The sequence below is a fragment of the Dendrobates tinctorius genome, unplaced genomic scaffold (assembly GCF_039654945.1).
Source record: "Dendrobates tinctorius isolate UK_male_01 unplaced genomic scaffold, ASM3965494v1 ptg000322l, whole genome shotgun sequence".
Taxonomy (NCBI): Eukaryota; Metazoa; Chordata; class Amphibia; order Anura; family Dendrobatidae; genus Dendrobates; species Dendrobates tinctorius.
This window is the reverse complement of record NW_027361989.1, coordinates 4,545,166-4,573,064: the sequence shown is the minus strand read 5'-3', so window position 1 is coordinate 4,573,064 and position 27,899 is coordinate 4,545,166. Positions and strand designations below refer to the sequence as shown.

At 45.2% G+C, this 27,899-nt stretch overlaps 2 protein-coding genes across 3 annotated transcripts in view; both read right to left on the bottom strand.

Annotated features, from left to right (window-relative positions):
• LOC141074042 (uncharacterized) overlaps window positions 1-10,758 on the bottom strand; it is a 40,499-nt gene extending 29,741 nt beyond the window's left edge. For both annotated transcript variants that reach the window (XM_073561561.1, XM_073561562.1), the window contains exon 1: window positions 10,664-10,758. The gene's annotated coding sequence lies outside the window, so the exon portion shown is untranslated. The remainder of the gene's footprint in view (window positions 1-10,663) is intronic.
• Window positions 10,759-11,944: 1,186 nt separating this feature from the next.
• Window positions 11,945-27,899, bottom strand: part of LOC141074078 (gastrula zinc finger protein XlCGF66.1-like) — a 34,658-nt gene continuing 18,703 nt past the window's right edge. The window contains exons 2-5 of the mRNA XM_073561595.1: window positions 12,687-12,836; window positions 12,378-12,557; window positions 12,172-12,295; window positions 11,945-12,087 (exon numbers count right to left, since the gene is read on the bottom strand). Coding sequence (XP_073417696.1) covers window positions 11,945-12,087; window positions 12,172-12,295; window positions 12,378-12,557; window positions 12,687-12,764 — 525 coding nt within the window. The 5' untranslated portion in view covers window positions 12,765-12,836. The remainder of the gene's footprint in view (window positions 12,088-12,171; window positions 12,296-12,377; window positions 12,558-12,686; window positions 12,837-27,899) is intronic.

Below are 27,899 nucleotides of genomic sequence, written 5' to 3'. Positions count from 1 at the left end.
TGGTATAAGAATTGTTTTATTATTTATTAAACAACATATTAAAAATATATATTAATACATTAATGAAAAAGGGAAGGTACATCTAAAATGAGGAACTAACAGAAGCAATAGGTTTATCCACAAAAACCACCATAATTCAATATTAATGATATTAACATATGCTCCTAGACCAATATGGTGCAATGCAAGCAATCATATAGATTTGTAACAGCCTAAGGCTAAAGCGGCTATAATTACTATGGACTTCAGTGCAATACTCAGAAAGCTACCAGTTAAGCCCTCTTGACCGCCACTTAGTGCACTAAAAAGAGGATTAGACGCTGATCTTATAAACACATGTATAAGGCTGCCAAACCGACATGCCACAATTAGTACTAATGTAACAGCATACTATCCTCCCCAATCGAGCACCAGCCTTAAGCACAGTGTCCTAAAATAAGCATACCTAATGGTGTGTGGAATCCCCCGGGCATTCCTCTGCCCCGACGCGTGTTTCGCTACCGCTTCTTCGGGAGGCGCGGTCATGATGGGGGTGTGCTAGTTTAAATAGTCAAGATCTCTATCATGATTGGAGGAATGATGTGGGCTACAGCGCATGTCCAAATTCTTCGATATCACCCAGGGCTAAACGCCCAATCATCATTTCAGATCATTACGGCGCATGCGTCAGTTTACCGTCCCTGCTCTCAAACAGGGGAGGTATCCGGCGATCACGTGATCCGTGATGCCGCGTCATCAATTAAGATGACGCGGACCTCACCTAAGAGCACTAAGGAACGCCTTCTACCTCTCCAGCTAGGATCCGAACCACGCATGCGCACCACTAAGATGATGATAGATGGACAAGTTTTCCCTGAGTGGTACATATTGGACCGTCTGAAAACTGAGTTTAGTCTAGGACAATTTGTCTGCAATTCTATTTACCGTATATACTTGTGTATAAGCCGACCCAAGTGTAAGCTGACCCCCTAGTTTTGCCACAAAAAAGTGGGAAAACTTATTGACTCACGTATAAGCCTAGGGTGGAAAATGCAGTAGCTACTGGTAAATTTCAAAAATAAAAATAGATACCAATAAAAGTAAAATTAATTGAGACATTAGTAGGCTAAATGTTTTTGAATATCCATATTGAATCAGGAGCCCCATATAATGCTCCATCCAGTTCATGATGCTCCATACAAAATACGCCCCATATAATGCTGCAAAAAGGTTAATAAAGGCCCCATAAGATGCTCCATAGAATAATATGCCCCATATGCTGCTCCATAAAAGTTATGGCCCCATAAAATGCCCCATAGATTATGCCCCATATGCTGCTCTATAAAGGTTATGGCCCCATAAGATGCTACATAAAGGTTGTGGCCCAATATGCTGCTCCATAGATTATGCCCCATAAGATGCTTTATAGATTATGCCCCATATGCTGCCCAATAAGATGCTCCATAGAATACGCCCCATAAGATGCTCCATAGAATATGCCCCATATGCTGCCCCATAAGATGCTCCATAGATTATGTCCCCATATGCTGCCCCATAAGATGCTCCATAGAATAGGCCCCATATGCTGCCGCTGCTGCAAATAAAAAAAAGACATACTCACCTCTCGTCGCTGGGGGCCAGGTGCTGGTGTGCTGAGCACGCAGGGACACTGGCAAACTATGGGGAACATGTGCCGGTGTCACCGCTGGCTCAGGACCCGGCACCTGAGATGTTCACCTGTCCCCGTTCCAATGCTGCTCGCTGCTGTCTGCCGAGTACTCTGTCAGTGGCGTTGAGGCAGCAGAGGGAGCGCAATAGCTATGACATCACGCCCTCTGCTGCCTGAACGTCACTGACAGAGGACTCGGCTGACAGCGTCAAGCAGCGTTGGAACGGGGACAGGTGAATGTAGCATATACTTACTCCCTTGTGGCGCGGTCTCTGCAGCCCCGTTCTCCCATGACTGCCTTCAGCGGTCACGTGGTACCGCTCATTAAAGTCATGAATATGTGCATATTCATGACTTTAATGAGCGGTACCACGTGACCGCTGATGGAAGGCGCCTGAGAGCGTGGGACAAGCAGGGGGGGCTGCAGAGACACGCCAGGGGGGTCAGTATGATCTGACACCACCCGCTCCCCCTTCTCCGCTGACCCCCTGGCGTATATGACTCATGTATAAGCCGAGAGGGGGACTTTCAGCCCCAAAAAATGGGCTGAAAATCTCGGCTTATACGCAAATATATACAGTAACAGCAGTTACAATACCAAACTAGACAACCAAACAAGAGACAACCCATTTAAGAAGATTCAATTTTCGCTAAAACTATTCCAACACTAAGAACATAAAAAAGGCTTCTCCCCTAAGTGACACCTCTGATGTTTATTAACAGTTGATTTCCAAGTAAAATATTTCCCACATTAAGAAAAGGAAAAAGGCTTCTCCTCTGTATGACTGCTCTGATGTCTAACAAGAAGCGCTTTCCGGTTAAAATATTTCCCACATTCTGAATATGGAAAAGGTTTCTCCCCCATGCGAGTTCTTTGGTGCCTAACTAATTCTGATTTGTTGACAAAATATTTCCCACATTCTCAACAGGAAAAAGGCTTCTCCCCTGTGTGAATTCTCTGGTGATTAACCAATTGTGATTTCCGGTTAAAACATTTCCCACATTCTGAACAGGAAAAAGGCTTCTCTCCTGTGTGAGTTCTATGGTGACTAATAAGATGCTCTTTCTTGTTAAAACATTTCCCACATTCTGAACAGGAAAAAGGCTTCTCCCCCGTGTGAGTTCTATGATGGTTAACCAATTGTGATTTCTGGTTAAAACATTTCCCACATTCTGAACAGGAAAAAGGCTTCTCTCCTGTGTGGATTCTCTGGTGCTTAACACAATCTGATTTATTGTTAAAACATTTCCCACATTCTGAACAGGAAAAAGGCTTCTCCCCTGTGTGAGTTCTCTGGTGACAAATAAGATGCTCTTTCTTGTTAAAACATTTCCCACATTCTGTACAGGAAAAAGGCTTCTCCCCCGTGTGAGTTCTATGATGATTAACCAATTGTGATTTTTGGTTAAAACATTTCCCACATTCTGAACAGGAAAAAGGCTTTCCCCTGTGTGAGCTCCATGGTGATTAACCAATTGTGATTTCTGGTTAAAACATTTCCCACATTCTGAACAGGAAAAAGGCTTCTCTCCTGTGTGGATTCTCTGGTGCTTAACACAATCTGATTTATTGTTAAACCATTTCCCACATTCTGAACAGGAAAAAGGCTTCTCCCCTGTGTGGATTCTCTGGTGCTTAACACAATCTGATTTATTGTTAAAACATTTTCCACATTCTGAACAGGAAAAAGGCTTCTCCCCTGTGTGAGTTCTCTGGTGACAAATAAGATGCTCTTTCTTGTTAAAACATTTCCCACATTCTGTACAGGAAAAAGGCTTCTCCCCCGTGTGAGTTCTATGATGATTAACCAATTGTGATTTTTGGTTAAAACATTTCCCACATTCTGAACATGAAAAAGGCTTCTCCCCTGTGTGAGTTCCATGGTGATTAACCAATTGTGATTTTCGGTTAAAACATTTCCCACATTCTGAACAGGAAAAAGGCTTCTCCCCCGTGTGAGTTCTATGATGATTAACCAATTGTGATTTTTGGTTAAAACATTTCCCACATTCTGAACAGGAAAAAGGCTTCTCCCCTGTGTGAGTTCCATGGTGATTAACCAATTGTGATTTTCGGTTAAAACATTTCCCACATTCTGAACAGGAAAAAGGCTTTTCCCCTGTGTGAGTTCTCTTGTGACTAATAAGATTCTCTTTCTTGTTAAAACATTTCCCACATTCTGAACAGGAAAAAGGCTTCTCCCCTGTGTGAGTTTTTTGGTGCCAAACCAATTCTGATTTATTGATAAAACATTTCCCACATTCTGAACAGGAAAAAGGCTTCTCCCCTGTGTGAGTTCTTTGGTGCCTAACCAATTCTGATTTATTGATAAAACATTTCCCACATTCTGAACAGGAAAAAGGCTTCTCCCCCGTGTGACTGCTCTGATGTCTAACAAGAATCGCTTTCTGGCTAAAACATTTCCCACATTCTGAACAGGAAAAAGGCTTCTCCCCTGTGTGAGTTCTTTGGTGCCTAACCAATTCTGATTTATTGATAAAACATTTCCCACATTCTGAACAGGAAAAAGGCTTCTCCCCTGTGTGAGTTCTATGGTGATTAACCAATTGTGATTTCCATTTAAAGTATTTCCCACATTCTGAACAAGAAAAAGGCTTCTCCCCTGTGTGAGTTCTATGGTGAGTAACAAGCAGTGATTTGTGTGCAAAACATTTCCCACATTCTGAACAGGAAAAACGCTTCTTTGTTTTAGGAGCAGTTTGTTTTTCAATGCCTCTTTTGTGACTTCGATTTTCCTTAGTAGTCAGTAATGATTCAGAAGATGGGACCTGTTTCATAGGATCAGATGACAGATCTTTGCTGTGAATGGATGATGATATATCTGGAGTAACAGCAATCACTTCAGTTGTATCTTGTAGGATCTCAAGATCATCAGATTTAAAAATTGAAGATGTCAGCTGTCCCTCTGATCTCCTGGTACAGTCATCTGCTAAGATAAAAAAAACAATTTTTTTTTAATAAAATATCCTTGAGTTTTATGCTTTTGAACATTTCTACTTAAACTGTCCATAAAAATGGCATCTCCTATTCGGTGTGCTGGGGAGTTCTGTAACGCGGCTCCCCCTTTTCAGCGACGCGATCGGCATACACTGTCTGATCCTTAACGGATCGGCTTGGGGATGACCAAAGTCTATGGGGTTGGTACAAGTTCCGTTTGTCGACTTAGTCCATCGGCATTACCATTTTGTTTGCCGGGTCTGTAGTGGATGGTGAAGTCTAGAGATTGTAGGGCTAAACTCCACCGCAAAAATCTGGCGTTGTCTCCAGAGACCCGATTAAGCCACACTAGGGGTCCGTTAGGAGGGAAAACTGTCGTCCATACAAATATGGTTGTAACTTCTTGAGTGCCCATACTACTGTTAGGCACTCCTTCTCGATGGCCGCATAGCTTACTTCGCGGGGCAACAGTCTCCGACTCAGGTAAGCTACCGGGTGGTCTTGACCGTCCGGCCTGACTTGGCTCAGCACTGCCCCCAATCCAAACATAGAAGCGTCTGTGTGAACAAGGAAACGTTTAGTTGGATCGGGTGTGGCCAATACCGGGGTATTTGTGAGGGCGTCCTTTAGCTGGCGGAAGGCTTCCTCACACTCGGGGGTCCAGGTTACCTGGCGGGGGAGGTTCTTATGGGTCAGATCAGTGAGGGGCTTGGCTACGCTGCTGCAATTGGGGACAAATTTCCTATAATACCCGGCGGTCCCTAGAAACATCATGACATAGGTTTTAGTGCGTGGGGTGGGCCATTTGGCTATGGCCTCAATCTTGGCTGGTTCTGGTCGCTGTTTCCCACTTCCCACCCAATGTCCTAAATACTGAACCTCTGCTTTACCCACGTGATACCAGCCTTGTGGATCCTGTCCAATACTGTCTCTAGGAGATTTAGATGCTCATCCCATGTCACTCTGTAGATGGCGATGTCATCCAGGTAGGCACAAGCATAGTCCTGGAGACCATCCAGAAGCCGGTCAGCCAGCCTCTGGAAGGTTGCGTGGCATTCTTCATCCCGAATGGCATAACTCGAAACTAGAATAAGCCGAACGGGGTGACAAATGCAGACTTGGGAATAGCGTCAGGACTTAGGGGGATCTGCCAATAGCCTTTGCATAGATCGATGGTGGTCAAACACTTTGCCCCGCCAGCCGGTCTAACAACTCATCCACACACGGCATGGGATACGCATCAGTCACCGTTTTCTCATTTAGCTTGCGATAGTCTACACAAAACCGGGTAGTCCCATCCTTCTTGGGCACTAACACTATGGCGGATGCCCAGGGACTGACTCTTCAATGACCCCTAAATGCAACATCTCTTGTATCTCGTTGCATCCCTTCTCGTACAGACTCAGGGACGCGTAAGGGGGGTTGTCTCAGTGGGGTCTGATCCTGGGTCTCAACCTTGTGTTGTGCCAGGCGGGTGTACCCCAGTCTCTCTGAAAACATCTTCTGTCGCTGCCTCAACAACGTCTCCACCTGCTGTCTCTCCCGGGACCCTAGGTTTTCTCCCATGTATACTTGGTCCCATGTTTTAGACCGAGTCCTCTCCCCTAAGACATCAGGCAAGGGGGAGTCCTGCTAAATCCTCTGCCTCGGGTGCACAGATGGCCACTACCTCTTCAGGGCGCTCCCGGTAGGGCTTCAACATATTCACGTGGAACATGCGGATAACCCTGGGGTCGTCTCAATCGGCGACATTGTAGGTGGTGTCGGCTATTTTCCCCACTACCTGGTAGGGCCCCTGCCATGCAGCTTTGAACTTGTTCTGCCTAGATGGTTCTAATACCAGGACCTTCTGTCCTATCTCAAAGATGCATTCTCTGGCCCTCCAATCGTACCATACGCGCTGGCGCCGTTGGGCCGCCTGCATGTTCCCACGTACAGCCAGAGTCAGCTCCTGTAGGCGGTCCCAGAATTCCAACACATAGGGCACAATAGGTATCCCTTCTATGGTTCCCTCCCCTTCCCAGTGTTCTCGCACTAAGTCTAGGGGTCCCCTTACCCACCTCCTGTATAACAGTTCGAACGGGGAGAACCCTGTGGATTCTTGGGGCACCTCCCGATAGGCAAACAGGAGGTGTGGCAAGAATTTCTCCCAGTTTCTGTAGGTCCTGGTAAAAGTCCCAATGAGTTGTTTTAATGTTCCGTTAAAACGTTCACACAACCCATTGGTTTGCGGGTGGTACGGGGCGCTTCTAATGGACTTTACGCCGCACAGCTTCCACAGTTGGTTGGTCACCTCTGCTGTAACTGGGTACCCTGGTCGTAGATAACTTCCCGGGGAAATCCAACCTGTGAGAAAACCTGGAGCATGGCAGCTGCCACTGTCTCTGCCAGTATGTTAGGTAATGCAACCGCCTCTGGATACCATGTGGCATAACCTACCACTGTCAATATATACTTTTTCCCTGATGAACTGGGTTTGGCTAACGGCCCTATCAGATCGACCGCTACTCAGCTAAATGGCTCCTCCACAATGGGGAGGGAGTGTAGTTTGGCCTTGCAGTGATCTCCCCTCTTGCCAATGCGCTGGCAACTGTCACAGGTCTGGCAGTACTGACGAACATCATAGGTTACCCCCGGCCAAAAGAAGTTTTGTGTCAGACGATGCCTGGTGCGACTGACGCCGAGGCGCCCGGCCAAGGGTATGTCATGAGAGATTCGCAGTAGCTCCTGCCTATACTTCTTGGGAACTACTAGCTGTCGTTTTATAGTGAGGCTCGTCCTTGTGTGGCGCTGCTCTGTAACCCGGTAGAGGAGTCCCTGATGCCATACAAACTGTTCCCCTTCCTGTGCCTTCCCACGATACCCCTGTAATGAGGAATCCTCTAGTACCTCCCTTTTAAACTCAGCTGGGGTGGCCCAAGAAATGTGTCTGGCTATGGGGGCACACTGCTGCTCAAAGTCCTGCAGAAAGGCATCAATGTCTTCCTCTGCCTCCCCCAACTGTCGGAAGGCATTATACTGGATTTTTTTGTGGCTTACTGCTGACGGTACCTGGGCAGAGGTTAGAGCTCTCCTGCTCGCTGACTCTCCTCTCTCCGCTCTGCCATCTCCATCTTGGCTAGCTCTATCTTGGCTGGCTCTACTTTGGTCCGCTCTGCCATCTCCATTTTGGCAAGCTCTATCCTGGTCCGCTCGGCCATCTTTTCCTTCAGACCAATACGCACAACAGCCATCACCTCTCGTACGATCTCTACTGCAGGGTTTGGGCCATAGAACGCCAGTCTGCTCTTTACCTCCCTCTGGAATTCAGTCTCTTCCACATTCACATTGGGGGGTGCTGCACTGTCGTGTTTCATGATGGCTGCTATCAAATCCGCTTTTGTTTTGTTGCTGGCGATTAATCCTCAAGCTTCCACCAGGTCTTTTAATGTATTCCTCTTTAACTTCTGGTAGTTGTTTTCCATTCAGTCCTTTACTCCTATAGACGGGTTGTCACATCCCACTGCTGCAACCTGTGTAACGGGGTCTTCTGTGCTGTAATACCTCTTACATTATCACCCCGTTTCTCAGGAGGTTCACTCTGGTTTTCCTCACTTCTGAATGAAGGACGCTGGTTCAAAAGGCTTTGTAACATGGGAACATATAAAAGATCACTGCTACTCCATGTATTTCCAGTGTGACAACATTTTACTCATCGGTCTCAGAATATATATACATACAGAGGGCAGGACAACCAATGTGTGTCGTGCCAGTAGATAACAGGCTCCAATTAAGACGCCAGACGTACATTACAATAGCCGTGGGATTTACAAAGGTGGGGGGAGGTCAGAAGTGGGATGTCTTGTTTACCTCTGCCCCGGGGGTCACAGCCAGTTGGTTGCTGCTTTAAGGGCATACATCTCCTATTCGGTGTGCTGGGGGGTTCTGTAACACCCACTATTATTACCCACAATGCCCATCATTGCCAGCCTTATGCCTCCATGACTGCTTTACAATCTTCCACACAGAACCACGTTTTTGAACTGTTTTGACATTCAAGCATTTGGTTTATTTAGTGACAGACACATTTGAGTAGAGCTGACTTAACAATTTCCGGGGGTAGGTGGGGGGAGGTCTCCAGAGACACAAGCTGGGCACAATATATTGGGCACTACAATGACATTTTTGCTGTGAAACTTCTACTATGAGTTTCTGGAAATCATCCATGTAGGGAAAATGGTCACTATATCCATAGATGAATTCCCAGAGGGGTGTCATTTCCAAAAAGGGGTCACTTCAGGGGGGGATTCTGTTGTTCTGGCACTTAGTGGCTCTCCAAAGTCCCACAACAGCAGAATCCCCCTGAAGTGACCCCATTTTGGAAATGACACCCCTCTGGGAATTGGAAATTACACCTTCTGTGAATTCATCTATGGGTGTAGTGACCATTTACCTATCTACCTATTTTCCAATGTAAAATCTGGGGTTAAAACAACATTTTAGTGGTAAAAATATACCATATTTTTCAGACAATAAGACGCACTTTTTCCCAAAAATTTTTTGGGGCAAATGTGGGTGCGTCTTATAGTAGGAATATACTTGCAAATGCTGCATGGAGGGCTCTGCCGGCATCTTGTCAAAGCCTGGAGACCCCCGCAGTTCCATTGCTGTAATGCAATGGTCTCCGGAAAAATGGCCACTGTAGGCGGCGCATGCTCAGATTCAGATCTTGTCCCGAGATCTTGTTGCCGAGATCTGAAACTGAGCATGCACCGCCCCCAGCTGCTATTTTTCCAGAGGCCACCGCATACAGCTGCTATTTTCCCGGAGGCCACCGCACAGCAGCAATGGAGCTTCAGGAGCCTCCAGCTTTGACAAAATGGCAGAGGTGCCCCCTACGCAGCAAAGAGCGCCACCGCCCCAGCACAGAGCGCTGTGACCACTCTTGCACCTGTACTGATTCCCCAGGTAAGCTGAATTCGGACTGTAAGTCGGACCCCCATTTGGCACATTTTTTCCCCTATTTTCCTTTTGAAAATTTGGGGTGCGTCTTAGGCTACTTTCAGACTAGCGTTCTGAGGCGCAGAGCAGGGCTGCCGCTAAGCTCCTCCCCTGGCCGCGCCTCCTCCGGTCAGCTCCTCCTATGGGCGCATGATGCTGCATGCAACTAGCGTACCCTACATTTAGCGTTGGGTACGCTGTCCATGTGCAGATATGATTTTGCTGGCGATTGTGCCCTTTTGGCTCTGCGCCGAGCACACAAAAACGCACTGTGTTGCTTTTTTTTATTTCCACGGTTCTACGTTATAAACTTCTGTGAAGCACCTGTGGGTTCAAGGTGCTCAATACACATCTGGATAAGTTCCCTAAGGGGGTCTAGTTTCCAAAATGGGGTCACTTGTTGGGGGTTTCCACTGTTTAGGCACATGAGGGGCTCTCCAAAAGTGACATGGCCACCGCTAATTATTCCAGCACATTTTGCCTTCCCTTCCGAGCCCTGCCATGTGCCCAAACAGTAGATTTCCCCCACAATATTATAGGCATTATCAACAATAACATCAACGCTATTATATGCATTATGTAATAATGGGGGGCAGGTCAGTGAGGGATCAGGGACCTGTCATAAGCCAATACAGATGAATATGTAATCAGAGCACCACATAAAGCCCCGCCCACAGCCCCGCCCCAGAGCACGAGAATCTCATTAACTGAAAACTACAAATACAGATTAAACAACAGTAAACCAGAGTTGCATTCATTTATGGTGGACCATTGGAGCTACTATGAATCCTGACCAGAAGATTAGAGAAAATAATATTGCTCCCCATTTCAGGAGAGATTGTGCAGTAATCTGAATTCCTTAGGATCAGAAACAATGTAATTGGTTGTAAGTTCTATAGAAAAGGGCTTTCAATGCCCAAAGTCATTTGAACAGTTTTGGGTGGAGAAGAATGTTGTGGTCTAGAGGCAAAATGGTGATCATGGTAATATGGCCGGACTACATCACCGATAAAGCAGCCACAGCCGGTGACTGAGAGGAATCTGTGACTTCTCTGCATTCAATGGTTACTACTCACCTGGGTAGTCATATGTGGGAATCTTCTCTTTACACCACTCATCACCCCTCACATATGTCTCTGTAGTATTAATATGGGTCAGATCTTCACCCTGAAACAAATATTGTAAAAGTCACCGACAGATGGAGAAGTCCCATCTATGATCAGCTCTAATCCTGCCATCTCCACCGTTCTCATTACACAAATGTGGCGCCCCCAGGAGTATGGTCGCCACAGTGGCATTGCCTTCCTCCTAGGGAGTGTGATGTCATGCTTGGAAGCAATAAAGGATCTCTCTAGCAGTTAACCACAACACACAACACAGTTTCCATTCCAGGCCAGCAGAGGGAGCTCTGAACCAAAACTGGGGGAGGAGCTACTCTCTGGGGGCCAGGAAGGAAAATTAGGGAGTTCTTGTGAGGAGGGCAACGTGTGTGGACATGGAGGAGAAGAGCTGGGGGATTGAGCAGAGAGTTCAGGCTCATTCCCAGCTATAGCGCATGGTCTGAAGCCCGGTCTCCAAGGCTGTACAGACACTGATGGTCCTGCAACAGAAACCGGAGGAATAGGAAGCTGTAAATGCTCTATTCCCACATAAGACTCGGAGGCACAACAGCGACATGTAAGCCAGAAGAGGAAGGCTACAGCTGTCTGCCATACGAGGGAGTTCTAAAGAGAATAAGCAAGTGGAACTTCGGTGTAACACAGTGCTGCAAGTACCTAAAAATAAGTGCTAGGAAGGAGACTACACAACCCATCTGCATAGAGAGATTCCTAAGTTGCTCCCAGGCTAGCCAGCTCCTGTGCCATCTGTAATCTGGACCCTGGACTGCATTTGCCAAGCAAAGTAAAGGTAAAGAAACTGCACCCTGTTGTGTCCTTCCCTTCTTCCTGCAACTCCGTCAGCACTGCTTCATCCCTGTGCCAGACACTGCATCCTCTTCCTCAATACCTATCCTCACTGCCCTGGGATTACTGCCCTACCTGTGGAGGGCCACAACATCATTGCTGCACCACACCATCTGTCCCAGAGGAACTGTCTGCAGCGTCGGCTTAACATCTTCATTGCCGAACACCACAGGTGGCATCACGAATCATTCACTCATAAACTTTATTCCATCACTTAACCCCTTCTACATGGGCGCCCAGGGACACGGACCGGGTCACCGCTGCTGTGACATTCCCCTTTGAGAGACCAGCCCGGTACCGAGTACCCCACTGCCCTGGCAGGGTGACCCACAAGTATAAAACATATAATACTGGTGGATAAAACAACACTGAGCACAAGACCTTCACAGCCGTCTACACATCATAGGGGAGATCTCCTGACACCTTCTCTCCATCTACCTGATGATCCTGAGGAGCACTGGGATCTTCTTGGTTACAGTCCTGTGGAAGAAGAGGACGGGGACATCTCTCTGGTGTTGTCCTCTTACTGGATAAATCTGGAGGAAACACATACAGGGGACTGAATTCATTCTCTACATACAGATAATTATAGGCCGTGTGTATTTAGTCCTGTCTATTACCTGGTGATGTGAGGGGCTGGGGAACCTCCATTATGACGTCCTTGTACAGATCTCTGTGTCCTTCTAAATACTCCCACTCCTCCATGGAGAAATAGACAGCGACATCCTGACACCTTATAGGAACCTGACACATACAATGATACCGTCATCCCCCGATCCCTTCATAGTGTTACTGTATAATGTCCCAGCATTCCCAGCAGTGTCACCTCTCCAGTCAGCAGCTCAATCATCTTGTAGATGAGTTCCAGGATCTTCTGGTCATTGATGTCCTCATGGATAAGGGGGTGAGGTGGAGGCCCCGTGATTGGGCTCAGGGGTCTTCCCCATCCCTCAGACACAGGGTCCTGACAGCGATCACTAGAGGTCTTCTTCACCACTGTGTAATCCTGGTTATGGAGAGACACAGTAATAAATCTCACTACAGACATTCCCAGAGTCCTCACCTCTCCAGTTCTGTCCATCTGTTATTCCCATAGATAAGAATGATGTAATGTGACGTCATCAGAATCTCTCACCACTCCAGTGAGACGGAAGAGGATCTCTAGGGTGAGGTGTAACATCCTCTCCGCCATCTTGTCTCTTTCCATATCCATCCTTGGTGGGTAAATCAGGAAAATTCTCTTTTGTAGAAGATCTTCTCTGAGAGGATCCGATATTGTAGAAACCTGAATGAGAAGAAGATGATCCGATGTAACATCATAAGAATCCTGTGTAATAATACAATTACTGGAGATTATAAGGGAAACATATGAGGAGATTTATTATCTTACAGGGTTTAGTTTTCTTCCCTGACATCTACTAATAAAACCTATATATTTAGGCCACAGACAACAAGCAGTTTCCTCCTCGGAGTCGGCAGCTGAACACGTTCCTCATAGACTCATCTTCCATAACGCTAATTCTCGTCTCATTACCGACACTGGAATCGGCATTAGCAATACTGCAGGAGATATTCATTACACGCGACATGAGAAATAACTCCTTCATGATGAGGACGACATCTTCATCTTCTACTGCGGCTCTAGAGACAGATGTGGCCAGAGTCGGTCACTGCCTCCATCCCCACCGGCCGTCTATATGAAGGTTTCCCGTCTTCCCCGCACTGGAATCTTCTCTCACGTTAGATCTCAGCTCTGAGTCACACACAGAAGTTTGAGGCTTTTATAAAAGATTTTTTGTTTCCACAAACACAACGGACAGAAATGATCTGATCCCAAAGTCTCCATGTACAGTGATTTATGGGGATTATTTCTGGCCTTAGGCTTTCCTATATTACAGGAAAAACTCCAGAAAAAGCCGATATTAAAATGTTTCTCAAGAAAATTGGCTCCAACAATTCTTGTAAAAATAAAAAGAAAAACATAAAAAAGCAGAAGACACATTTTATTATATTTTAACAAGTGAAACATTTTTTTTTTACAAATTAACTCTTTTGTGCCCCAGAACATAGATGTACACCGCAGGGACGGCACAGATGAGGCTTCAACAAAAACCCTGACAGCTTAACCACTTGCTGCTGTGAAAAGCAAACATGACATCTAAGAAGGTGTGACAGAGTTCGGCTGAATGCCCCCCGCCTCCAAGTACTCGATAGTATGGGGCAGCCTAGTGACTCCGATACTTACATGCCTAATAATGGTGTCTGGGCTGCAATGTATGAAGGTCTATTAGGCCGGGCCAGAGGCAGCATCCAATAAGTTACCTTATAACGCCCCCATACACATTAGACTAAAGTTCCATGAAAGCACTGATTTCGGGGGGTTTGGCCGACCATATAATGTATTTGGGGGCCTCCCGACAGATGATGTCAGGGCAGAGAAGGCATCCTGAATTTCAGAGGATAATCCGTTTGTTCTTCCTGTAGATAATCCTCCTCTAGAGGAGTCTGGAGGCGACTCTCTCATACAGACCACAGGAAAGCTGGAATATTTGTGTGTATGGGGGAGTCGGGAGAGATCGCCGTCTGACAAATGTCCGCTCAGCAACTTCTGGTCTCATGTGTGTGGGGCCGTTAGTATTACACTGACAGGCAGTGATGATACACGGCACTACAGTAGTACAGGGCATCACCGGAGCCATCAGAGGCTTGTATGTTGTGTGATCGCACTGATCAGAGGGGTTTAAAAAAGGCTTAAAGTGGGAAAAATATCACAGTTTCAGCAACAAGAAATATCCATCACTATATGGAAAGCAGAGTCACTGCACAATGTTAGTTACGTCACGTCCATAACTACTTTATTATACTCTATTATCCTGTACACAGTGGAGTAGATAGAAATCACAGATCCCACAGCAATAGCTGGAATTGGACCCTCCAATGTAAAGAAAAAAAAATCTATCTATCTATATACACTGTTCAAAAAAATAAAGGGAACACTTAAACAACAGAATATAACTCCAAGTAAATCAAACTTCTGTGAAATCAAACTGTCCACTTAGGAAGCAACACTGATTGACAATCAATTTCACATGCTGTTGTGCAAATGGAATAGAGGACAGATGGAAATTATTGGCAATTATCAAGACACCCTCAATAAAGGAGTGGTTCAGCAGGTGGGGACCACAGACCACATCTCAGTACCAATGCATCTGGCTGATGTTTTGGTCACTTTTGAATGTTGGCTGTGCTTTCACACTTGTGGTAACATGAGACGGACTCTACAACCCACACAAGTGGCTCAGGTAGTGCAGCTCATCCAGGATGGCACATCAATGCGAGCTGTGGCAAGCAAGTTTGCTGTGTCAGTCAGCGTAGTGTCCAGAGGCTGGAGGTGCTACCAGGCGACAGGCCGGTACACCAGGAGATGTGGAGGGGGCCGTATGAGGGCAACAACCCAGCAGCAAGGACCGCTACCTCCACCTTTATGCAAGGAGGAACAGGAGGAGCACTGCCAGAGACCTGCAAAATGATCTTCAGCAGGCCACAAATGTGCATGTATGTGCACAAACAGTTACAAACTGACTCCATGAGGATGGTCTGAGGGCCCGACGTCCACAGATGGGGGTTGTGCTCACAGTCCAACACCGTACAGGACGCTTGGCATTTGTCACAGAACACCAGGATTGGCAAATTCGCCACTGGCGCCCTGTGCTCTTCACAGATGGAAGCAGGTTCACACTGAGCACATGTGACAGACGTGACAGAGTCTGGAGACGCCGTGGCGAGCGATCTGCTGCCTGCAACATCCTTCAGCATGACCGGTTTGGCAGTGGTCAGTAATGGTGTGGGGTGGCATTTCTTTGTAGGGACACACGATGTTGGGCTGTGAGCACAACCCCCATGGAGACACAATTGTGCCTTTACCTGGAGATAAATTCCCAGTGGGGGCAATTTCCAAAATGCAATAACTTAAGTGGGGAATTCAGCTCTTTTCGCCCTTAAGGGATCTGTATATGGAGTCTACAAACTACAGTGGGGAAATAAGGATTTGTTATGCTGCCAATTTTGGGGCTAAAGACACATTTTTGTGAGGAAAAAAGTAAAATTGTCATTTTTTCCTTCCACATTGCTTATATTCCTGTCACACTGTCCGAATTCAGATATTGTCCTGTCAGAAAGAAGAATAGAGGGAGCGAAAGGGTTAATAGGACTCACAGGAGGAACCGGCCCAGAAAGCAGAAGATCCAGGACTGTCCACCTCATATATGACCGCTCTGTGCACAGGACCTGTGATGAGGTCACAGGAGGGGAGGAGTCAGGGGTCACATGATCAGGGACCTCAGTGTGTGCAGGACTCAGTGTGCTGGAGCGCTCCCGATAATCAGCTGCGTGTGTCGCGCTGTGTGATAGTCACAGCACCTGCATGGAGGGCGACACATGCAGCTGATTATCGGGAGCGCTCCAGGGTCCCGATGCAGCTATTCTGTAAGCGATATTAGCCAATAACAACTTCTCCGACGATATTCACTCATCTCTAGTAATAACAGCTCAAAGAAATTCACCAAACTTTTCATTAAGTTTAATAGTAAGACCCTATTAAATATTGAGCACCAGCGGGATGAAGCATTGACAGCGGCATGTAAAAGTGTGGGCACCCCTGGTCAAAATGACTGTTATTGTGAGCAGTAGTAAGATGAAGATGAAATGATCTCTAAAAGGCCGAACCTCTAAGATGACACATGGCCTTTGTATGTTAGGCTAAAATAATAATAATAAAAAAAAAAAAAAATATATATACATATATATATATATATATATATATATATATATATATAAAAGAGAGAGACACACATTTATTACAATTTCATAATTGCAAAAAGGAGAAAGGGCATGCAAAACTTTGGGCACCCTTGGAGATTTGTGTACTGAGATAATTTTGACCAAGATTTCACACCTTAATTAGCATGTTAGGGTTATGGTGAGATCACATGGTGACCAGGAGCTACAGTCTGAGGAAAGGGCTAAAAAGCCTTCACTAGACCCCTGTACAGCTGTATAATGAGGCCCAGGCTTTATAGTGAAGGGACAGGAGTGAGGGCCTGCTCCCAGGAGCTACAGTCTGAGGAAAGGGCTAAAGAGCCTTCACTAGACCCCTGTACAGCTGTATAATGAGGCCCAGGCTTTATAGTGAAGGGACAGGAGTGAGGGCCTGTGCCCAGGAGCTACAGTCTGAGGAAAGGGCTAAAGAGCCTTCACTAGACCCCTGTACAGCTGTATAATGAGGCCCAGGCTTTATAGTGAAGGGACAGGAGTGAGGGCCTGTGCCCAGGAGCTACAGTCTGAGGAAAGGGCTAAAAAGCCTTCACTAGTCCCCTGTAAAGCTGTATAATGAGGCCCAGGCTTTATAGTGAAGGGACAGGAGTGAGGGCCTGATCCCAGGAGCTACAATCTGAGGAAAGGGCTAAAAGTCTCCACTAGACCCCTGTACAGCTGTATAATGAGGCCCAGGCTTTATAGTGAAGGGACAGGAGTGAGGGCCTGTGCCCAGTAGCTACAGTCTGAGGAAAAGGCTAAAAAGTCTTCACTAGACCCCTGTACAGTAGTATAATGAGGCCCAGGCTTTATAGTGAAGAGACAGGAGTGAGGGCCTGATCCCAGGACCTACAGTCTGAGGAAAGGGCTAAAAAGCCTTCTCTAGACGCCTGTACAGCTGTATAATGAGGCCCAAGCTTTATAGTGAAGGGACAGGAGTGAGGGCCTGTGCCCAGCAGCTACAGTCTGAGTAAAGGGCTAAAAAGCCTTCACTAGTCCCCTGTAAAGCTGTATAATGAGGCCCAGGCTTTATAGTGAAGGGACAGGAGTGAGGGCCTGTGCCCAGGAGCTACAGTCTGAGGAAAGGGCTAAAAAGCCTTCACTAGTCCCCTGTAAAGCTGTATAATGAGGCCCAGGCTTTATAGTGAAGGGACAGGAGTGAGGGCCTGATCCCAGGAGCTACAATCTGAGGAAAGGGCTAAAAAGTCTTCACTAGACCCCTGTACAGCTGTATAATGAGGCCCAGGCTTTATAGTGAAGGGACAGGAGTGAGGGCCTGTGCCCAGTAGCTACAGTCTGAGGAAAAGGCTAAAAAGCCTTCTCTAGACCCCTGTACAGCTGTATAATGAGGCCCAGCCTTTATAGTGAAGGGACAGGAGTGAGGGCCTGATCCCAGGACCTACAGTCTGAGGAAAGGGCTAAAAAGCCTTCTCTAGACCCCTGTACAGCTGTATAATGAGGCCCAAGCTTTATAGTGAAGGGACAGGAGTGAGGGCCTGTGCCCAGCAGCTACAGTCTGAGGAAAGGGCTAAAAAGCCTTCACTAGACGCCTGTACAGCTGTATAATGTGGCCCAGGCTTTATAATGAAGGTATAGGAGTGAGAGCCTGTTCCCAGAAGCTACAGTCTGAGGAAAGGGCTAAAAAGCCTTCACTAGTCCCCTGTACAGCTGTATAATGAGGCCCAGGCTTTATAGTGAAGGGACAGGAGTGAGGGCCTGTTCCCAGGAGCTACAGTCTGAGGAAAGGGCTAAAAAGCCTTCACTAGTCCCCTGTACAGCTGTATAATGAGGCCCAGGCTTTATAGCGAAGGGACAGGAGTGAGGGCCTGTTCCCAGGAGCTACAGTCTGAGGAAAGGGCTAAAAAGCCTTCACTAGTCCCCTGTACAGCTGTATAATGATTCCCAGGCTTTATAGTTGTGGCGCCCCTGAGGCTCAGTCGCCACAGAGGTACTGCACCTCCTCTCTCTCTTCATGATGTGTGGTGCCCCACCACCCAGGTAAGGTGGGAACTCCTTTCCATACGCCAACACCTGCACCCCACACAACAAGGTAGTTCTGCACAACCACAAGCGGCTTTGTACTTAGAGAGTAGCAGAGCACCTTTGGTGGTTCCCTGCTTGGAACACTGGACGTGCTGGGAGGTGGGTGGAGTTAAGATACATAAAAAGAGTGGGAAAGTGTAGGATTACAGAGCAGTCCGAGGTCAGTCAGACAGAAGGTCGGCGGAGTAGGAGGTCACTCTGAGAGGAGTGAGGATCCCTGGAAGAAGGGATGGAGGAAGGAGTGCTGCAGCTGCCTCAGTGACCTGAGCCAGCTGGCACGGGAAAGGAAAGGAGGAGAAAGACGTGAACTAAACCCTAAGCTTCCATAAGAGAGAGATTAGTACAGAACGAAGGAGTATAGAGAACAGAGAGAAGTGGGTTGGAAGAGGAACCCTGCCTACAGGTTCTCAGCGCAAGGCTGGGGCCCGGACCCCGAGGTTGTATGGACACTTATGGTACTGCAGCAGACACCGGTGGAGTAGCTGGCTGTAAATGCACTACTCCCATCTAAGACTTGGGGCACAACAGCGACTGTATAGAGAGCCGGGACTCAGGAGAAGGGAGTCCGCGAAGCAGGCTACAGCTGTCTGCCGTACAAGTAGAGTTCTTGGGAACATCAGTCAGGAAGAACTCCAGTGTAACACGGTACTAGGAGATCTTCACACTTTAAGGCGCTATAGAGGAGTCGTTCAGGAAGGTACATGTTGGCGGAGTGCTAGAGAGGAGAGTGCTAACTTGCCCGGGGGGGGGGGTTGATTGAGTCTCTGACCCGGAGGACATGGTACGGAAGCAGGCACTACAGACTGTGAGAAAAGCTTTGGAACTACATTCCCTGGTGTCCTCCATTCCTTCCTGCGTCCGCCTGCCTGGCACTGCTACATCCCCTGCGCCAGACACTACACCATCTAAGTGTCATCACATCTACACTGCCCTGGGGCTACAGCTTCACCTGTGGGGAGCTATACCATCTAAGCTGCAACACACCACCAGCCCCAGAGGATCTGCATATCCAACGAAAGAAAACGATGATTAAAAGGCTTTTTTTACTAATATAAAGAGAAACTTTATTGTTTAGAACCATAGATAAAATATTACATATCACCAATTAGGGGATTAAGGGGAAGTAAACATACACATATGTATATTGTGATTACACATCTAAAAAGACGCACATAACCAGCACCTGAAGGTGTAACCTATACACCTCCAATTATATGACTATCAAAAATTGACAGTTTTGCTGAAAAATAGTACATCAATCTCAAAGTGGACACTACAATATTATGTCCTCATATCCTACAGCTAATTTAGAAAATTCATATTATAGATGACTATTATATCATGCCTCCACCGCCGAGAAGCTAACCGTTATATATAATGGACGTAATCACTTATAATAATAGATCTTATATGGTGTGGTACCTAAATGTAGCCACTTATCCTGGCTAATCACCCATAATGTTATCTACAATACCGCCAGCAAGTGGCCACTAAACATACCATAGTGATTATCACCGGCAACAGCCGCTATGTACAAAAAATCACATCACACCATAATGGCCATTACCAGCAATGGCCGCTACATATGTAGATTAACGTCCTTACTAAACTAATTATTACCGGCAGTGGTGGTCTGGAGGTGCACAGGTGCCTGGGTAGCGCGTCCGCCCCGACGCGCGTTTCGGACCCGCCTTTTTCAAGGGGCCTAGCCGGTATGTACACCGGCGTCCTTAAATAGTGTACCCGGACGCCGTGAAATCGGCGTTACCGGAAGTCATGTCCGCGGCCCGGAAGTGACGCGCTCTGTCACCGAGGCAACCACAACACCGGTCAGCATCGGCGTCACACAGTGGGAGTGGCCGGGGCGGGCCAACCCCACCATGTAGAGACGCCACATGCGGACAGGGGCAGCGGTGACAAGGGGACAGGCGCGTACAGGGCCGCTGGCACCGACCCATAGCTACACGGAAAACATACAAAGAACACATTTATTGTAATATACACATACTACCAATTATACACAGGATCAGCAACCATCTATAAGGACACTACCATATATATTTTTTCTATAAGATATAACAATTATTACACCATCAACAATAATCCTTGCATATCATTATTAGACTAAGGATATATATAATATAAACATCATGATCCTTGCTGACTTCTTCATTTCTTGGCAACAATTATTCACCCACAAGGGGCTAGAATATATATGATGTCCATAGATATATGGTTCACTTTTTCCATCCTTATAGATCCCAACACTAAAGTAATAAAATAAAACATTAAAAGAAAAATTAAAAGAGTGATATCACAAATCATAGGCGATGTTTACCCACAGAGCAGTATTCATAGGAATGGGGCATAACTGATGTTTTCATTAAGTCCAGATGGATGGACTGATCCAATTGTCCATATCCATCTGGACTCAAGTTGGGCCAACTTCTTGGAAATCCCACCCCCACGGATCCCTGTCTCGACCATGTCGATACCCTTCACCCTAAGGAGGCTGCCATCGCAGCCATGGTATCTCCGAAAATGGCGTGGAATGGTCTTTAATGATGTTATATCCTCCGCGGTCGCTGCAGCCTCTATGCCCAAAACATGTTCCCGCACTCTAACCTTTAGCTGTCTAGTAGTCATACCCACGTAGATCATATTACATGGGCAGACAGCATAATATACTACATTTTTACTAGTACATGTGATATATTTTTTTATTTTAAACTCCCGGGATCCATTTTGGGTAACAAAAACTTCTGTGCGATCAATGTTTGGGCAAGTGACGCAGCGACCACACGGAGTACTACCACAACGACCAGCCATTTGATCTAAGAAGGTGACCATTGGCTCACCCAGATAGTGGCTTTGCACCAACTTATCGCGCAAATTCCTTGATCTTCTGGCCGCGACAGCAGCCCTATCCGGCAGGAGACTCGACAAGACCGGATCAGCCTTCAATATATGCCAGGATTTATCTAGAATCTTCCGCATACGCGGGAAGTGTGAATGATAATTGGTAACAAACCTCACTTTACCCGATTCTTTCCTGGATTTTGTACCATATAGGAGTGTGTCTCTTGACGAGTATCTGGCCCTATTAAATGCCTTTTTGATCATTCGGTTACTGAAACCTCGTTCAAGCAGCCTTTCCTTTAAATCTTCCGCCTGCCTGAAAAAGTCTTCATTGGTCGAGCACAACCTGCGTAATCGCAGGAATTGTCCGGTGGGAACCGACTGGACCATATGTCCCGGATGGGAAGATGATGCGTGGAGTAACATATTGGTAGCAGTTGGCTTACGGAAGATATCCGTTTGTATCTCACCCCTATGATCTTTCTTCAAGACTATATCTAGGAAATCTATTGATACCGGATCATATTTATAGGTAATGTAGATATTTAAATCATTATTATTTAAGGATAGCATAAAGGACTCGAGGTCAACCCTAGACCCCTGCCAGATCAACAGTATGTCATCGATGTACCGCGTCCAAGAGAGGACGCGGCACATCGGCATCTGCTGATCTGGCAGGGAGAGGTCTCTCTCCCACAGCCCCAGGAACAGGTTAGCATAAGCAGGGGCAAAAGATGCCCCCATAGCTGTTCCCTGGAGCTGTAGGAAGAAAGACTCCTTATGCAACTTTTAAGCGAGCATAATACTAAAATTATTACTCAATTAGATGGATCTATTCAAAATCTTGAAGAAGAACTCAAATCTATTGGTACGGTTGAAAAATTGAAAACCTTTCATAGTAATATGGATAAGACTTTGGAAACTGTTGTAAAGAAGATACAGGCTACACAGTTGAATAAAATTAACCGTGATCGTTGAGATTACGAAAATAATACAGTATATTTATGGAGGAAGTTTCCATCACATGGCCATCAATTAGGTCATACTCCATCTCAAACGTCAGTCTCATCTCTAAGTGACATGTCAGAAAGATCAGGGTCATCTATGACTACTGGATCAGGATTGATGAGACTTAATCAAAGAGAACGCACGTTTCATCCATACAGACGTCATGATCGCTCTCCCGTATCTACTAGATATGGTAACAAGGTAATTAACCTTAGTGATCATAAATTTACTGTGATTGATTTGAAGTTATTGGAGAAGGGCCTTTCATTTTCTCCATCTGCATCCTTTGATGCATTTTTGGCAATCAAGGATTTACATCTGTTTGCCCGTTCATTGATTTACAAAAAACATTTTTTTGATGGCAACCTCTCGAATTTATTTCCAACAGAGGAAGAACAAATAGCGTTGCAGACATTGGAGGATCTAGCCACCGAACACAGTGTTCCAGAGGGAGGTAAGGTTCCACCCTCGATACGGCCCAAATCTAAGAGGTTTCCCCTTATATCATCATGTCCCAATGTGGACTTATTTGTACAAATTGTAAGTAAAGAATTTTTAGAAATTCCAAAATATATTCGTGGTGATAACCTTACAAAAGAAGAACGGGGACGTCTGCGTGTCCTTCAAGACTTAAGGGATGTAGTTTTTAAACCGGCGGACAAGGGGAGCAATGTAGTAGTTTGGCCAAAGGTGTTATATGAAAAAGAAGCCTTTCGCCAGTTAGATAATAAAATCTGCTATAAAAAAACTCACATTCAACCCCTTGTCCGCCTATTCCCTACAACTACATACTATTATTAATAAAGCAAGGGAAGCAGGAAGCATCACTAAGGAGTTGGCTGATGCCCTGATGGTTGTGGAGCCAACTATCCCGACTTTTTATTTACTCCCTAAAGTCCACAAGGACGCGCAGACGCCCCCAGGCCGGCCCATTATATCGGGTAGAGGTAATTACCTGGAGCATGTAAATAGGTGGATAGACTCCAAACTGCAACCGCTAGTGGAGGGGTTGCCATCATTTCTTAAAGATACGGGTGAGCTGTTGAGACGTGTGGATGGCTTGCATTTGGAAGATGACATGATGCTGGTGACAGGAGATGTTGAATCCCTGTACACCAGCATCAGGCATGAGGATGGCATTAGGGCTACAACATTTTTTCTTGGTATGTCCAATTTACCTGTGGAGATTAAAGAATTGGTGATCGAGTTATTGCGTTTTACTTTGACGCATAACTTTTTCGTTTTTAAGGGGTCTTTCTTCCTACAGCTCCAGGGAACAGCTATGGGGGCATCTTTTGCCCCTGCTTATGCTAACCTGTTCCTGGGGCTGTGGGAGAGAGACCTCTCCCTGCCAGATCAGCAGATGCCGATGTGCCGCGTCCTCTCTTGGACGCGGTACATCGATGACATACTGTTGATCTGGCAGGGGTCTAGGGTTGACCTCGAGTCCTTTATGCTATCCTTAAATAATAATGATTTAAATATCTACATTACCTATAAATATGATCCGGTATCAATAGATTTCCTAGATATAGACTTGAAGAAAGATCATAGGGGTGAGATACAAACGGATATCTTCCGTAAGCCAACTGCTACCAATATGTTACTCCACGCATCATCTTCCCATCCGGGACATATGGTCCAGTCGGTTCCCACCGGACAATTCCTGCGATTACGCAGATTGTGCTCGACCAATGGAGACTTTTTCAGGCAGGCGGAAGATTTAAAGGAAAGGCTGCTTGAACGAGGTTTCAGTAACCGAATGATCAAAAAGGCATTTAATAGGGCCAGATACTCGTCAAGAGACACACTCCTATATGGTACAAAATCCAGGAAAGAATCGGGTAAAGTGAGGTTTGTTACCAATTATCATTCACACTTCCCGCGTATGCGGAAGATTCTAGATAAATCCTTGCATATATTGAAGGCTGATCCAGTCTTGTCGAGTCGAGTTTTTGTTACCCAAAATGGATCCCGGGAGTTTAAAATAAAAAAATATATCACATGTACTAGTAAAAATGTAGTATATTATGCTGTCTGCCCATGTAATATGATCTACGTGGGTATGACTACTAGACAGCTAAAGGTTAGAGTGCGGGAACATGTTTTGGGCATAGAGGCTGCAGCGACCGCGGAGGATATAACATCATTAAAGACCATTCCACGCCATTTTCGGAGATACGATGGCTGCGATGGCAGCCTCCTTAGGGTGAGGGGTATCGACATGGTCGAGACAGGGATCCGTGGGGGTGGGATTTCCAAGAAGATGGCCCAACTTGAGTCCAGATGGATATGGACAACTGGATCAGTCCATCCATCTGGACTCAATGAAAACATCAGTTATGCCCCATTCCTATGAATACTGCTCTGTGGGTAAACATCGCCTATGATTTGTGATATCACTTTTTTAATTTTTCTTTTAATGTTTTATTTTATTACTTTAGTGTTGGGATCTATAAGGATGGACAAAGTGAACCATATATCTATGGACAGGTGACAGGACAATTGTGTACAAGATAATTGTGTACGGACTATTGTGTACAGACAATTGTGTACAGGCCAATTGTGTACAATGACAATTGTGTACAAGGCAATTGTGTACAAGGCGATTGTGTACAAGGCAATTGTGTACAAGGCGATTGTGTACAAGGCAATTGTGTACAAGGCAATTGTGTACAGGCAATTGTGTACAAGGCAATTGTGTACGGGCAATTGTGTACGGACAATTGTGTACAAGGCAATTGTGTACGGGCAATTGTGTACAAGGCAATTGTGTACGGACAATTGTGTACAAGGCAATTGTGTACAAGGCAATTGTGTACGGGCAATTGTGTACAAGGTCATGGAACCGTGTACAAGAGGCAATTGTGTACGGACAATTGTGTACAAGGCAATTATTTGTGTACAGGCCACTTGTACAGGCCACTTTCACACTGACGCTTACTTTCGGTTGTCTGTACACAATTGTCCTTGGACACAATTGCCCTGTACACAATTGTCCTTGTACACAATTGTCCTTGTACACAATTGTCCTTGGACACAATTGGCCTGTACACAATTTTCTGTACACAATTGTCCGTACACAATTATCTTGTACACAATTGTCATGGAACCGGACACACCATATGCAGAAGCCCTAATATAACTAAATGACAGGAAACCAGAACAGTCGAAATCCCATAAAGTGATTCCATTTTATAAATTAATTCACTGAGGGTTATAATCCTTAGCAGGAGTGAACATTTTGGCTCCACAGCCACTTATCGGAAATTAACACTCAGTGGATGTTGGAGAGTGATAATTAGACATTTGCCATTTTATTACCCAGCACATAGTGCCCAGATTGTGCTCCAGGAGACACCGCAAATTAAGTGGATTCTTCTCACTATAATATTGCTAAATACAGTGATCTTAAATGTTGTTTGCGCACACTGCAAGACTCCGAAGTGAGAGCGGATTTTGCTGGATTGGTTTATAGAAACCTTGTTGCTTTTCAACAGCCTTTGAGCCACTAATAGTGTGGGAACCTCTGTTTTTCCATTGACAGGTGATGGACCTGAGTGGGGACTTGTTTTTGTGAGATGAGAATTGGTATTATTTTCACCTACATAACATTGATTGGTTTCTTTTTATTCGATATTTGGGAGGCAGAATGAACAGACAGTTGAACACCGCACACTACTGGCTCATCCAACAAGGTTTTCTATTAGACTGTGAACTATCATTGTCTTGGTAAATAATTAAAGTTTTTACATAGCTTGCCATTTTTATGGACAGTTTAAGTAGAAATGTTCAAAAATATAAAACTCAACGATATTTTATTAAAATAATTTTTTTTTGGTCTTAGCAGATGTCTGTACCAGGAGATCAGAGGGACAGCTGACATCTTCAACTTTTAAATCTGATGATCTTAAGATCCTACAAGATACAACTGAAGTGAATGCCATTACTCCAGATATATCATCATCCATTCACAGCAAAGATCTGTCATCTGATCCTATGAAACAGGTCCCATCTTCTGATTCATTACCGACTACTAAGGAAAATCAAAGTCACAAAAGAGGCATTAAAAAACAAACTGCTCCTAAAGCAAAGAAGTCATTTTCATGTTCAGAATGTGGGAAATGTTTTACATGGAAATCAAATTTTATTACTCACCAGAGAATTCACACAGGAGCGAAACCTTTTTACTGTTCAGAATGTGGGAAAAATTTTGCACATAAATCAAATTTTGTTAACCACCAGAGAACTCACACAGAGGAGAAGCCTTTTTCCTGTTCAGAATGTGGGAAGTATTTTACATGGAAATCGCGTTTTGTTACTCACCAGAGAACTCACACAGGGGAGAAGCCTTTTTCATGTTCAGAATGTGGGAAATGTTTTGCACAGAAATCACATTTTGTTATCCACCAAAGAACTCACACAGGGGAGAAGCCTTTTTCCTGTTCAGAATGTGGGATATGTTTTAACAATAAATCAGATTGTGTTAAGCACCAGAGAATCCACACAGGGGAGAAGCCTTTTTCATGTTTAGAATGTGGGAAATGTTTTAACAATAAATCAGATTGCGTTAAGCACCAGAGAACTCACACAGGGGAGAAGCCTTTTTCATGTTCAGAATGTGGGAAATGTTTTAGCAAGAAATCAAATTGTGTTAGGCACCAGAGAACTCACTCAGGGAAGAAGCCTTTTACATGTTAATGTGGGAAATGTTTTAACCAGAAAGCGCTTCTTGATCGTCATCAGAGCAGTCACACAGAGGAGAAACCTTTTTCATTTTCTTAATGTGGGAAATATTATACTTGGAAATCAAGTGTTAATAAACATCAGAGATGTCACATAGGAGAGAAGCCTTTTTATGTTCTTAATGTTGGAATAGTTTTCACTAAAATTAAATCTTCTTAAATGGGTTGTCTCTTGTCATTCCTCATGTTTGCTGACAAAAGGATAAAACTAAACCTTATTAATTCCAAGTGTAAAACTATACCCATAATTCACCCCCTGAAGGTTAGATAATAGGTGACTAATAGAAAAAACATGTACCCCACAGTTCAGTATATAGGGTGAGGTGACGTATACACGCTCACTCTCCAAGCCTCTCATTTCTACAGGTTTCATCGTCCTCACCAAAGACGACTCATCAAGAGACTATTTAATATTGACCTATATTCAAACGAGACTAAAGGAAAAAAAAACCCTAAATTCATGTATCATGTTATCCGAAACAGTCAGAAAACTAGCCACATATTGGCAGATCGCAGACCTTAAACTATATACTTCGTAAGTTTATAAGCCACTCCAGTGTCAGGAATAGATAGTATGAATTTGAATTTACCAAATGGCTGCAATGAAATAAAGAGTGAAAAATTTAAAGGAGTCTGAAATCTTCCCATACCCTCTGTATCAGTAAAAATAACTTTGGGTGAAAGCTTATTTTTTGTGTGCCGAGCTGACATTTTTAATGGATGCCATCTTGGTGCAGATACGATTTTTTTGTCATCCTTTATTGCATTTTAATGAAATGTTGCGGTGGTCAAAAGTAGTAATTCTGGCGTTTTGACATTTTTTCTCATTACAATATTTAGAGATCGGGTTAATTATTTTTTATATTGATAGATCGGGCGAT